The 14,631-nt window shown below is 46.0% G+C and overlaps 1 protein-coding gene across 1 annotated transcript; it reads right to left on the bottom strand.

Moving 5' to 3' along the window:
• Window positions 1-2,936: 2,936 nt before the first annotated feature.
• LOC140498941 (uncharacterized) lies at window positions 2,937-11,557 on the bottom strand. The gene is made up of 5 exons (XM_072599744.1): window positions 11,414-11,557; window positions 10,404-10,498; window positions 8,373-8,499; window positions 7,812-7,907; window positions 2,937-5,223 (listed from the first exon to the last, which is right to left on the bottom strand). Exons 2-5 carry the CDS (start codon window positions 10,461-10,463, stop codon window positions 4,064-4,066), a joined length of 1,443 nt encoding a protein of 480 aa, XP_072455845.1. The 5' UTR covers window positions 10,464-10,498; window positions 11,414-11,557; the 3' UTR covers window positions 2,937-4,063.
• Between the last annotated feature and the right edge of the window lie 3,074 nt (window positions 11,558-14,631).

Genomic DNA, 14,631 nt, shown 5'->3' with positions numbered 1-14,631 from the left:
ATTTAAACCCACATCTTTTGATGCTAAATCCATGTGGCCTCTATATCTAAGTAAATCATGTATGTGTTAGGACTAATTCAGCCATTATACATGAATTTTACCATTACCCCCCAAATGGAGTTCTGGATATTGTTATTCGGCAATGATGAAGGCTAGAAGGGGGGTAGTGAGACCCCCCACAAAGACCGTGGTAGCAGGGGCAGGCAGCCTGGAAGGAATTCATGGATTCAAGCATTGTTGAGGTCAAGGTAGAGATTAATTATACTTTTCAGAGGGCAAGAGTTCTTAGGGAACCTGCAACCTTTGAGGGATACAGGTAAAGTTTATATAGGATACTCTATAGTGAAGCATGTGCCAAATATGCTAACTAGGTGTTTTGGGGTGGGATTAGGGTGTGGTTAAGGAGTGGTCAGTTCTTAAAGGAACATGCACTTTTGGCATCTACTGCACAGGTATTTTACCCAAAATTCATCGGGAAATAGCCCAAGGTGGGGCTACCTGGAGGTGTGGTTTTAGACCTGAAAGTCACCAAGTCAACTAGCAGTCAGGGCTGGCTCAGAAATACCAGATTGCTCTCATCAATGTCTTTTTAGACAATCAGATAAACGTATCTATGTTCATTTCTACTCAACTTGTAGTAAAGGAAGGGTGTGAGCAAAGCCAAGAGGCTGATTCCTTGTGGAAGTGGAGAAGGGACAGGTAAAGGTGATCACTCTGGTTGTAGGCCAGAAAGTAACAGAAAAAAATAGGATCACTGGTATCAGGTGTTTGGGAAGACAATGGGAAGTGAAGTCAAGATGAAGAATTACAGAAGCCCCAGCTACTTCTTTCAGTCAAACTAAGTCGCCACTTCCCCAGTCACTGGCTATCTTGCCAAGAATTGTGCAGGGACTAAATCCACCTTTGTTCATGTCACAACCTCCTGTGTGCAAGTGGAAAGACTTGGTTTGGAATGAGAAAAGTTAAACTCCATTAAATGAACATAATGCCATCTCTCCCAATCCAGTCCACATTTCTCCTCAACCCCACAATTCCACACCATCAGTGATTCCTAGGCTACCAAGAAGAAAGAGAATGATGTAGAATAATAGCATTTTTTGTTTTCCATTGATGTCCTGGTCAGTCTGTTTTTTTTCTTGAACTCTCATCCTTGATTGATTTCATTGGAAGAATTCCTATCTTGACTGGAACCAGGTAGGGAAAGAATGGGCTATTGTATTGCCTCCTCTCAAAGAACTAGAAGGCATCAGGTGATTAATATAAATAGAAACCCAAAGGGGGTGGCCTTCTCCCTGCTGCTTACAATTATACTCAGGTCTCCCCCAAACAAAGGAATCCTTCACCTGATCCAAATTTCCTTGCTACCTATGGTCCTATATTTTCTCTTCTCTTCTGTCAAGCTCTTTGAAAGCGAGATCTATAATCTATGCCTGTCCTTCCTTTCCTGTCACCTCTAAGCTCCCATGGGCTTCTCACCTCTTCACTCAAATGAAACCCTTCTCTACAAAGGTAACAATTATTGTCGAATCAAATGGCCTTTTCTCAATCCTCACCCTTCTTGATCTCTCTGCAGCCTTTGACCCCATCTGTTGCCTTCTCTGGGGCAGCTAGGTGGTCCAGATAGAACAGTGCACCTGGAGTCAGGAAGACCTGAGTTCAAATATGACTTCAGACACCAGCTATGCAACCCTGGGCAAGTCACTTAATCCTGATTGTCTCAGTTTCCTCATCTGTAAGATGAGCTGGAGAAGGAAATGGCAAACCGCTCCAGGATTTCTGCCAAGAAAACCCCAAATGGGGTCACAAAGTGTCAGACATGACCTCTCTTGGGGTTCTGTAACTCTTCTTTTTATTCACTTCCTGCCTGGCCATTCCTTAGTTTCCTTGGCTAGTTCTTCATCCATGTCATACCCACTGTGTGGGTGTCCCCAAGGCTCTGGGCCTTTTCTCTTTATATTTTCTCATTTGGTGATCTAACCAGATTCCAGGGTTCAATTATTATCTCTTTATGATTACCAGATCTATCTATCTGGTCTATCCCATCTCTTTCCCAGCTCCCTTTTATGTGTTGTGTTCCCTGTCCCCATTAGAATATAAGCACAGGAAGGAAGGGACGAAGGAAAACAAACTTTTATGAAAGTACTTGTTATATTCTAGGAACCCTAGTACTAAGCACTTTAAAGTATCTCCTTTGGGAGGGTTTGCGGTTTCCTTGCCCCTCTTCTTTCTCTCATCCAGAGCAGAAGCACTGGCTCTCAGCCTTTCTTCCCTTTTAAACCTCTCCACTATTCCCCACTCCAAGTTTAAGGTTTATTTTGCTTATAACTAACCCCTCTCTGAAGCTAAGCTTCCTCTTATTCCCCCTTTCCTCTTTGTTGATTCAAATGTTATTTCTACCCCCACCCTTGATATGTATATGTTGTTCATCCTTCATTTTCAAAGAAGACTAATGACATTACAATGCTGGGTTAAAATAGCAGATGATGGGTGATATCTTGACTTCCAAACGAATTGGATTTAAGTGAAATAGAGTTGGGTAGAGTCCTCAGCTTCACTCTTCAAGAGTCATCGAAGTCCAGTAGCATATGTGTGTGTTCAACTGTCCTTTGGCCCATTCAGATGAGAATGAGATCCCAGTGATCTCCTTCCACCCTTTCCTTGTGTATATAGATTTCTACTTGGGCAGTCTAATCAGGTGAGGTAAGTTCTCCTACACTTTCTCTCTCCTTTTCTCTGGTGTATCCCATTTTCCCACACCCTGGTAAAACTCTTGGCAGACAGGATAAACCAGGATGAGGATGTAAATTAGAGGACAGTACAATTATATGCATTTGAAACTGGTTAGATAGCCAGACCCAAAGAGTAGTCATTATTGGCTCAATGTCAGTGTGGTAAGAGGTTCCCAGTGGAATGCCCCAGAAATAGGTGCTTGGCCCTTTGCAGTTTAGTATTTTTTTTTTTATCAGTGACTTGTATAAAAGTATAGATCATATGCTTGGCAAATTTACAGATGATACAATCCAAAGGCATTTATAAAGCATATATAAGCCATACTAGGTGCTAAAGGGTATAAAGATAAAAACAATTCCTGCCCTCATAGAGCTTCTCTTCTATCAGAAGAAAGAAAATGTACTCATAGGTAGATACAAAGCTGGGAAGGATAGCTAACCTCCCCGAATAAAGTCCAGTTATTGTAAATTTTGTCTTCAACTTCAATTCAAAATGTCAGCTTCTTTAGTCCGACATGGAGGGGAGATTGAGAGATAGAAGTTTGTCTGGAAAGGATCTGGAAGTTTCAGTGGTTTCTCCCTATACATCAAATGATGCAGTGTTGCCTCCTAAAAACTCATCTGACCTTGGACTACATTAAGACAAGCACTGACTGAAAGGTAAGAAGGCGAGAATTCCTCTGAACTGCTAAGACAAGCACTGATTGAAAGATAAGAAGGCAAGAATTCCTCCAAACTGCTCCATGGCCAAACCTCACTCACCTGGACAATTGTGTGCAACGACAGCACTACAATTTAGGAAGGATAAAGTTGAGCATTTGAGAGGGCACCAGGAAGGTGAAGCACTTTGTGTTCATGCTACATAATGACTGGTTTAAAGGACTGGGGATTTTTAGCCTAGAGAAGACAATATTTCTTGGGAGGACATGACAGCTATCTTCAAGTTTTCTGAAGGGCTGACATACAGACCAAAAATTAGCCTTGTTTTTCTCGATCCCAGAAGGGCTGAAATGAAGAGAGATTGCTAGAATTTGGTGGGGGGAAGCAAATTTGGGTGGGATATCAGGGAAAGACTTCCTAACAATTAGAGAAGGGGCTGATTTGGAAGTTTGTGGGTATCCCCACATGAGAACTCTTGTTGGATGACTGCTTGTTGATTATGTTACAGAGGGATAACTCATCCTTTTTCACATGTGGGTTAGACTAGAAAGCTACCAAGGCCCCTTCCAACTCTAAACTTTGGTGATTCTAAAACAGCTGCTTCTCTTCAATACAAATTTTCTCATGTTTCTGGCAGAAGAGTTTTCCACATTAATTACATCCATAAAATTCTCTCAAATATGATCTGTCTGGTGTTTAGCAAGTTGTGTGCTCCAGCGGAAGGTCTTCCCACATTTATTACATTTATAAGGTTTCTCTCCTGTATGAACTCTCTGATGCTGAGTAAGTCCTATCCTCCAATGAAAGGCTTTCCCACATTCATGACATTCATAAGGTTTTTCTCCAGAATGAATCCTCTGATGTTCAGTTAGGTGTATGCTCTGGCGGAAAGCCTTCCCACATTCATTGCATTCAAAAGGTTTCTCTCCAGTGTGAATTCTCTGGTGTCGAATAAATTCTCTGTTTTTGCAAAAGGCCTTCCCACATTCATTACATCTGTAAGGTTTTTCTCCAGTATGAATTCTCAGATGTTGAGTAAGTTGTATGTTCCAATGGAAGGCCTTCCCACATTCATGGCATATGTAAGGTTTCTCTCCAGTATGAATTCTTTGATGTTGAGTAAGTTGTGTGTTCTGGCAGAATGCCTTCCCACATTCCTTACATTCATAAGGTTTTTCTCCAGTATGAATTCTCTGATGTCGAGTAAGGTGTGTACTTTGGCAGAATGCTTTCCCACATTCCTTACATTCATAAGGCTTCTCTCCAGTATGAATTTTCTGATGTTCACTAAGGCCTGTCCTCCAATGGAAGGCCTTTCCACATTCATTACATTCAAAAGGCTTCAATCCAGTATGAATTCTCTGGTGCCGAGTAAGGTGTGTGCTCCTGTAAAAAGCTTTCCCACATTCATCACATTTGTAAGGCTTCTCTCCAGTATGAGTTTTCTGATGTTCAGTAAGGCCTGTCTTCCTGTGGAAGGCCTTCCCACATTCGTTACATTCATAAGGTTTCTCTCCAGTATGAATTCTCTGGTGTCGAATGAAATCACTGCTCTGGCAGAAGGTCTTTCCACAGTCATTACATTCATAAAGTTTCTTTTCAACATGAGTTCTCTGACATTGAATACACTGTGTGCTCCAACTGAGGGTCTTGCCACGTTCATAACGTTTCTCCCTTCTCTTCTGCTGTCTCTCTAACCTGGTACTATATCCTAAGGTTTCTCTCAAATTGAAGACATAAGTATGATTACTTATGAGTTTTTCCTGGGATGATGCTTCCACAGAAATTTCTGTGTTGGGGTCTGACTTCTTATTTGAGGATTTACTCTTCCAATCTGAGAAAATAAAAAGAAAAATATAAATCACTCTGGCCCCCCCCATCACACTTAATGTTATCTTGTTTTCTCTAAGACTATCAACAACATTCAAGTAGTAGTCACTGTGAACATAAAAGCTATAGTGCGTTCCTACAACTGCTGCCTTCACACTGCATCAGTTCATGTTTTCCCATGTTTCTCTGAATTCTTCTCAGTCCTTGTTTTACAGCATAGTAACAGTCTAGTATTTTCAAGTTCTATAACTTGTATAGCCTTTTACTGACTGATAAGAAGGGACTGTTTCCAGTTCCTTGCTATCACAAAAAAGTGCTGCTCGAGTATGTAAGTATATACATAAATTTTTTTTGTCTTTAACCTTGGAAGTATGTGCCTGGTAGTGAGATCTTTGAGTCAAACAGAATGGACATTTTAGTCACTTTTTAGCATAATGGCACCTTGCTTTCCAGAAAGGTTAGATCAATTCACACCTCTGTCAATGGTGAATTAGTATGCCCTTCTTTCTGAAGCCCCTCTAACACTGACTATTCCCATAAGACATGATAAATCATCAAAGAATGTGTATAGGTATCTCTCAGAAGCACAAGCTGTCAATAACCACCTGAAAAACTGTTCCAACACTCTAATAATCAGAAATGTCAATGAAAAGGAGACCTCCCCATGCCCATCAAACCAGCAAAGATGGAGCAGAAAGGCTTCCTTAACTGTCATTGCAAACGATAGCTCTCCTGCCTCTCTGGTGCCTTTGCTGGTCTCCCACCTCACCTTTGCCTATAAGAATTCCTACCTTCCTTCGAAGCTCTCATCAAATGCCCCCAGAAGGTCTATGTGAAGCCTTCCCTGAACCTCATCCCACTCAGCTGCCAATGCTTCCTCCATGCCTAGTTAACTGATAATTATTTTGTATACATTCATATTTATGTGCATCGTCTCCCCTCTTAGTACTGTCTATACAACTTAGTCTTTACAATTCTGTGGTTGTTAGTCGATTTTCAGTCATGTCCAACTCTTCATGACCCCGTTTGGGATTTTCTTGGTAAAGATTCTGGAGTGATTTGTCATTTTCTTCTCCAGCTCATTTTATAGAAGAGGAGATGGAGGCAAGCAGGGTGAAGTGACTTGCCCAGAGTCACACAGCCAATAAGTGTCTAACCTAGGAAGACTAGTCTTCCTGACTCCAGATCCAGCACTCTATCTACCACACCACCTAATTGCCCTTATCCTCTGTTACCAGGGATCAGGGTATTCCTTGTACCTAGTACAGTGACTGACATAACAGGCATTTTAAAAAGGCTTGTTAGTTGGTTGTTACATACTTGGAGAGTTGTAAAAAGACCAGGATTATTTCTAATTTTAAAGAATTGGAAGCAACCTAAGGGTACAGCAATAGAATGATCAAATCGACTGTGAATACCAGAATGCAATTTAGCTAGTTAGTTGTGAGGAACAGAATGAAGTCTGAAAACGTATTTCCAAAATAACACCAACCAACCAGAGCAGGGCATATGCTGAGTTGGGATCACATAAGGGGAAAAGTCAAAGAATCCTGACTAAGAATGACTCAGAGGTTAGCTCATTAAACATAAATGAATGAAAAGTTTACTCAATTGTATTCATTTCTAATATTAAATTGAAAATTAGTCACAAAAAATGAGAGAATGGGCAAGAGAGGGGTCTCAGAATCACCGAGAGCGTTGTGGAAGAAATCTTGAAGTTCATGAAGTCCAACTCCCTTATTCTACAGATGATGAAACTGAGGCCCACAGAAGTGACTTGCCCAAGGTCACTGAGGTAATAAGCAGCAGAGCCGCTTAAAGAGTCCAACCCAAGTCATCTGACAGACTCCATAAACAGCACTGCCCCAACGAGACCAATCCCTCAAGCTGGGCTCTTCTTCCTGAGACTGGAGGGAGAAAACTCAGGATAGCCATTTGCGGAGGAGAAGCCCAGGCCCTCGGGGTGCTGAGGAAGCCAGCATTTAAGAGGGTGGCCCCCAAATCCAGCTGCAATGTTGATCATAATGACTTCTCCAAATGGTCTTGTGGAAGGAATTCCGATTTTTATAATAATCAACATGATGTGTGTAATGAACGTACTAATAGATTAGACTTTGCAGAATCGCGTTTTCCCGCGTGTGAGTCACTCACAATGCAGCCTGGACTGATCAGTCAAACCTTGACAAGGCTCCCAATCAGTGGCATCTTCATGCCCGCCTACCCGAAGTGAAGCGAATTGAAGACTGTAGAACCCGTTCCTGTCACAGAACTCTGGCCCTGTGACCCACTCTGACCCCTGCTCCCACAGGATTCCAGAACTGTCTGCCTTCCATTTGTGGGTTTGTCCTAGCTGGGAATCACTGTTTGTAACCCACTTTCCTCCTTCCCTTCCAACTTGTGATTTATGTATATAATTTCTGTCTTCACTTCAGCAGGGTGTAACTCTGATCAGGGGAAGCCCCAATTTGCAATCTGTTCCTCATAATGAAACTAGTTAATTGTACGGCTTCCTGACTAGTGACACTTTGTCTCGGGCCTGCTGTGGCATCATTCTCAGGTGAGAGACTGGCTCAGTACAATCCACTTGCTCACCTGCACAGACCACCCTTTGGCTCTCTTCCCCTGGCATCCAGGGTGCTTCCCCTTGCTCCAGTTGAGAGATCAGGTGTGGTTTGGAAAAGGCAAGGCCTGCGCAATGGAAAAGGAAAAACGCTGGGATCAGAATTCAGTGCTAATCCCCTCTTTCCTTGGGGAAAGGGGGACACATCAGGAAGGCCCAGACAAACAGACTGTTTCCTCGAAAGTTTGGGGAAAGGGGTCCCAGGGTCAATCTGAAGTCAGAAAAGAAAGGAGTTCCCAAAACCCAGGCCCTGTGAAGAGGTTGGGAACCCGGCAAGGCTTTAGACATCTACACAGGGAGGAGCTTTAGGGGGGAATCTTTGGCCTGAGGGGGCAGAGAATAAGGAGTGATACAACCCAAGGCACAGGGGAAAGTACCCAGTCCTTTGGCTACAAGGGGATTAGAGATCTCTGTTGCCTTCAGGCCAAACCACAACCACTAAGCACTCCAGGGAATCCCAGGATTACAAAGGAAAGAAGCAAATACCCTCAAAGAGGGTGACAGGGGTTGGGGGGTAGAACAGCAGTCCTCACCCAGACAGACAAGATTCCTGTAGTTCTCCAGCATCACCTCACGGTACAGTTTCTTCTGAGAGGGGCCCAGGTGACCCCACTCTTCCCAGGTGAAATCCACGGCCACATCCCCGAATGTCACGGATTCCTGAAACACCAAACATGTCGGGGGGTACCCAAGGCCCTTTCTAGGATGGGGGAGAAGAGGAAGAACTTCCAGGAAGCATAGGGAGTGATAATGCTCACAGTGTTCAGCCAGATACAGAGAGCCTACTGTGTGTCTAACTGTGCATGCCGCGTTGCACAGACGCTGCGAGTTTACAAGTCATTCTCCCATAGCGTATTTGTACTTGGTTATTTACTCACTGTCACCTTCCTCACACTGGGAGCTCCTTAAAGGCAGAAACTATCTTGTGCCTTTCTTTGTATCCCCTGTGCCTGGAACACAGTAGGCATTTAATAAATGCTTGTTGATTCGACTTGACATTGCTCACAACAACCCTGTAAGACCAACAGTGCAAGAACTGACCATCACAGTTTTAGAGACAAGGGGCCACTAGAGTCCAACCTGGAGCTGCCCACTTGAAGACACACCATGAGGCAGGGCCCAAGTTCTTCCCAAGGTAGCATGTTCCTAAGTACTGGGGAGAGTGTGGATTTGGAGGCAGGAGGAACAGGGTTCAGAAGACTCCCTTGGCTGCTAATGCCTCTAGAAACAGACAGCAACTTCTCTATCCCAAACTACTTCTCCAAGCTTGTTCCCCATAATTGCCTTTCCTGCCCTCTAAAGTCCAGTCATGCCTTTGCCCTGGCTGTGCCCATTGCCTGGAATGCCCTCCCTCCTCAAACCATTTCAATGCTTCCACATAAAGCCTTTCTGATCCCAGAAAATGTTAGTGCCATCCTCCCAAAAGGTACCTTGTGCTTATCCTGCACATGACTTTACAGACATACTGTCTCCCCCAACGGAGCGTGTGCTCCTGGAGGAAGGAGCCCTTCCCCTTTTGTCTTTGTACCCCCCACACAGAGCACCGAGCTCTAAGCAGGCCCTGAATCAATACTCCTCCCTCCTCTTCGCCTCCTTCCTCACCTGTAAAATCAGTAAAACACAGGCAGTATGTATGTCCCAAGGTGACTGTAAGGACCAGGTAAAAGAGTGGAAATAAAGGTCTCATTGATGAATGGCACCCGGCCCTCCCCTTTTCTGAGAAATTTTGTTGTGGTTCAGTTGCTTCAGTCATGCCTGACTCTCTATGATCCCATCGGGGTTTTCTTGGCAAAGATATTGGAGAGATTTGCCATTTTCTTCTCCAGCTCATTATCAAACTGAGAAAACTGAGGCAAATATAGTTAAGTGAGCTGTCCAGAGTCACACAGCTAGTAAGTGTCTGAGGTCGGATTTGAACTCGGGAAGATAAATCTTCCTTAGTTCCAAGCCTAGCGCTTTATCTACTGGGCCACCTAGCTGCCCATTTTTTGAGAAATAGCGGGAGGAAAATAGCCTTGAACTTGGAGTCAGGGGATCCCTAAATGAGGCTCCTATACATTCCAAATATGAATTTCTAATTGGAGAGGATACAGTAACCATCCTCCATTAATAATCAATTATCATTTCTATTACATAACCAACCTTTTAAAAAATTTTTTAATTGATAGGCTTCTAATTTCTCTCCCCTGCAAAATGAGAATCTAAACCAGGAGTTCTTAACCTCAGTTCCATGACCCTGTTTTTAAAAATACTTTGATAACTGCATTTCAACATAAAATAAAACAGAGGATTACAATGGATTCCTTTTTATTTCAGGATGACACGCAGCTCCAACATTACAAAGATTCTTTCGTGATTCCAAGAAGAGGTCTATGGGTTTCACCAGAATGTTAAGGGGGGTCCAAGATGAGGAAAAGGAGAAGAGTCCCTGGTCTAAGTGGTCTCTGGATGTGCTTCTGATAGGAGAGCCCCAATCTGGGGGGTCATGGAATACAATAAAGACACACGTCTACACTCTGAGGATGTTTCCAAAATGGCATTTCACAGAAGAGACGCCCCCTTACCTGGGGGGCGCTGGCCGTCAGGAGCACAGGGGCTGTTTCCCTCCTCTTTGATGCACCCATCTCTTGCAGAAGAGCTGAGTCCTCCGAAGGCCAAGCTGCGGAAGAAATAAGGGACTGACTTGGCTTGCACGGCCTCGACGCTGCCAGACCCAAGGCTAAGGCATCCCCCAACACCTGCCTGCTGGAAGGCAGGCCAACTGGAACTCCTGGACCCCTGGAGCATTAATTTCAGCAAACATGAGCCAAGCGGCTGCTGGGTGGGGGGCACCGGTCTGGGCCAGGGCTGCCAAGATGGCACCGAGCAGGAATGAATGCACACAGGTAAGTCAATGCTGGGCTACCTGACAGAGCCCAGGAAAGCCAACCTGCGGCACACCTGTAGGGCTGAGCTAAGGAAAGGGGGCACACCCAGAAGGGGGCAAAGTGTGTGCAAAGGCACGGAGGTGGGAGATGGAGTGTCAAGTTCAGGAATTCGCCATGGAATCCCTCTGTTACTGCAAGGCCCAGGTCAAGGGTCACCTGTCCTGATGCTCCAGCTCCACCACTGCCAGAGAACGTGAGCTCCCCACCCCGTGGGCAGAGGCTATTTGTGTGTCCCCAGAGCCTAGCACACAGTGGGCACTTAATACATGCCTGTTGCAATGCAGAGAGGTGGCCAGCAGTCAGGGAGAACTGGAGTCAGGCCCCGCCTCTGGCACGTGGTCACTGTGAACCCACGCAGCAGAGCCAGGTATACCTTAGGTACTTAATAGATGCTGGTTGCCCGCCAAGGGAAGCTAAGGCGGGGCGACGGCAGCGGTGCCTGATTGGCTCATGGCTCTAGCCCCGCCCCAGCCCTATCCAATGGCGCGGCAGCTCCAGGAGAGGGCGTGGCGACAAGGGAACGGGGCGCCTGCGCGGGACTGCTTAGCTCCCCCTCGGCTGGGCACACGCGGAAAGAAGCGGGTTGAGAAGCATGGCGCCAGCCGCCCCGCCCCCTCCCCGCAGCCCCGCCGCTCGGCCGGTCCTACCTCGCGGCCCGTTCCTTGGCTGAGGTCTCTCCAGCCAGGCCCCACGGCCCGAGCCAAGCCGGGGCCTGAGCGGGACCGAGGCGACTACACTGGCTGGAGGACAAAAGCGCCTGGTTTATGGTGTAGGCCGGAAGTCACGTAGGCAAAAGGTCCCGCCTTCCACCCGCTCTGGGCAAGGGCTGCTGGGAAACGTAGTTCCGAGATTAGTGACGGTTTTACGCATGCTCTGGAGAGACCCAGCCCAGTCCTCTAGTCTCGAGGACATGGAGACTACATCTAGTACATCGGTCTCCTTCAGGGGGCACTGGAGACGCCCCGCGCGCCCCCGCGGGTGTCTCCATCTCTTCTCTAGGGACCTCCGTAATTGGAATACCTGGTCTTCCTTCTCCCCTCTTTCTCCCTGTTGGGGGGGCGGGGCAGAGGGTGTGGTGTGGAGTGTAATCAGAAATCAAGGTGATGTAAATGGGTCAGCCAGCATTTATGAAGCGCCTACTGTGTTCCGGGCTCTGCCGAGCGCTAGGTTGGCACCGCACTGAACTGTGACACTTGCGCCACCCACTATCCACAGGTGTTAAGTCCCCACTACGTTCCAGGCACTTGTCTGCGGAGACCAAAGAGAAAGACCTCAAACAAAGATCCTGCTGTTGCGCTGAAAAGCCACCAACCCTGGCTAAGCCTCCCCTTCCTCAGGAACTAGACCCAGTGCAGGCCCAGACAAAGCAACGTAGCAGCTGCTGAATGCGAAAGGCAAGGGATGAAAGAGGGGCGCTCCTCTGCGGGTCAGACACCCTGAACTGTTTGTGTGTCCTCTTCCCTCATGTCCTCTTCTCCGCGAATTCCAGCTACACTTCCATTACAAGCTGTTGTCAGAGAAGAGCCAGGGCTGGCCACACTGGCACACAGCTGTTGTCTCCGCTGCTCAGGAGGCTGAGGCTGATGGGTCACTAGAGCTGCAGTGGGCTCAGGCAATCAAGCGTCCAAAGAGGACCAAATGACACCGCTATGTTAGCGTAGTGGTCAAGACACCGCTGTGTCCAGCTGTGGCTGATCAGACCATTACAAGCTCAGAAGGCTCTACCATAGGTCGTACACAAGTAGTCTATGTGAACATTTGGGGTGGATTCTCCAAATTTGCGCATCCTAGGTTTACTTTGTGCTGTTTCACTTCTGCTTTGCTCATAGAGCACAGCACCCTTTCTGATGTGGGCATGCCATGCTCAGAGGTCCTGTGCCAGTGTCTCCCATGTCACATAATCAGTTCCAAAGTTCTTAAGAGAGACCTGGAGAGTGTCCTTGTATCACTTCTTCTGACCACCATGTGAGCATTTGCCCTGTGTGAGTTCTTCATAAAATAATCTTTTTGGCAAGCATATGTTTTGCATTCAAATAATAGGAGCAGCCCATCATAGTTGCACTCTCTGCAGTAGAGTTTGAATGCTTGGCAGTTTAGTTCTAGTAAGGACCTTAGTGTCTGATATCTTATCCAGCCAGGTGATTGCCAGGCCTAGAGGCCTGAGGGCTACCCGAGTCTTACCTTACCTATCGCAGGTCTTCGGCTGGCCAAACTGGATAAACGTGTGAGAGAAGAGACTTTCCAGAGTCGAACAAGGGTTAGGCTTTATTCAGGGTCTTGGTTACATGTGCAGGGGGAACTCTTCCTTAGGAGAGAGAGAGAAATCTCCCAAGGAGGCAAAGATCTTACAGTAAGAGAATGAAAGCAGAAGTGGAAGTGGGGAGAGAGGGGAGAGGGAAGAGCGAAGAGAGGAAAGAAGGAAGAGGGGCCTTCTGTCCTGTAAGGGCCCCTCAGCGCTAAGAGCACCTTCAGGCTTTCCTGACCCTACTTAAGCTCTCCTGCCACATAGTTTGCTCCTGAATACCGTGCCTGTTAGATAACAATAGGTGTGCTCAGACCCGGGCCAATCTCAAGGGCGGGGATGCTCTCTCCCATCACTTTTCTCGCGGGAAGAGGCAGAAATGCACGAGATAGCTCGGTCTCACACCTCAATTCCCTGCTGTTCCCTGGGGGGCCTCATGAGAACTCTAAGGTTTAGAAGTTCTCACCTTTACCCGCCCGAGACTGTCCACATGGAACTGAGCTTACACCCCCAACAGGTGATCTTCAGAATCTTCCTAAATTAGTTCAATAGAAAGTGATTGAGTCTCCTGGCATGGCACCGGCAGACTGTCCAAGTTTCACAGGCATACAACAATGAGATCAGCGCAACAGCTCTGTAGACCTTCAGTTTGGTAGTTAGTCTAATACCTCTTCACTCCCACACTTTTCTTCAGAGCCTCCCAAACAATGACCTAACTGGCAATGCATCATCATCAATGTGTACATTCCTGGAAAGCATACTGCCAAGGTAAGTGAACTTATTTTACACTATTGAAAATTTCTCCACTAATGTTCCATATATGGATGGTGTGGTGGCAGGTAGAGTACCTATGTTTTCTTGGTGTTAATTATTAGGCCAAAATGAGCACAGGCAGCAGAGAATTGATCCCTACTCTGTTGCATCTCAGTTCCAGAAGCTGCACTGAGTACACAATCATCTGCAAACAGAAAATCATGCACCAACACTCCCTCCACTTTGGTCTTGGCTTGTAGCTTTTTCAAATTGAGGAACTTACCATCAGTACGGAAGCTGACTTTGATGCCGTGTTCATCTACATTGAAGGAGTTTGACAACATGGCTGAAAACATCATGCTAAAAAGCATGGGAACGATCACATAGCCCTGTTTCACTCCACTGGTGAGAAAGAATGAGAGAAGGATGGAAGGAAGGAAAGAAGGAAGGGAAGAAGGAAGGGAAGAAGGAAGGGAGGAAGGAAGGAAGGAAGGAAGGAAGGAAAGAAGGAAGAAAGGGAAGAAGGAAGGGAGGGAGGGAGGGAGGGAAAGAAGGGAGAAAGGCAATGTCGCTATAAGTTGCTTCTATTTGTATGTTGATTTTATTACACACTTCTTTCCTTCATATGTTTTATTCTCCAGCAAAAATGAATAATGTTCCCTTTGCTCTCAGGGATATTCCACCCTCCTTGTGGGTCTTTGTATTCCTTCTGCCTGCAATGGGCTCCCTTCCTACCTCTCTCTGCTCCATGCATACCCATACTCCTCTCTTGATTTCCCCCATTTCTCTCCCTTGCCAGATGACTGTATTTATCTTGTACATACTTTGTCTTTCTCACTTGTATCCATATTGTTTTCCCCGGTAAAATAA

The sequence above is a fragment of the Notamacropus eugenii genome, chromosome 4 (assembly GCF_028372415.1).
Source record: "Notamacropus eugenii isolate mMacEug1 chromosome 4, mMacEug1.pri_v2, whole genome shotgun sequence".
NCBI lineage: Eukaryota > Metazoa > Chordata > Mammalia > Diprotodontia > Macropodidae > Notamacropus > Notamacropus eugenii.
The sequence above is the reverse complement of the archived record's forward strand: the minus strand, read 5'-3'. Positions and strand labels throughout refer to the sequence as shown.

Coding starts and splice junctions, on each gene's coding strand:
- LOC140498941 (XM_072599744.1), bottom strand. CDS start 10,463: ATGGGTGCATCAAAGAGGAGGGAAACAGCCCCTGTGCTCCTGACGGCC. Junction 8,500..10,403: donor TGACGGCCAGCGCCCCCCAG/GTAAGGGGGCGT, acceptor TTGGTGTTTCAG/GAATCCGTGACATTCGGGGA. Junction 5,224..7,811: donor CCAAAGGGTGGTCTGTGCAG/GTGAGCAAGTGG, acceptor TTATTTTCTCAG/ATTGGAAGAGTAAATCCTCA.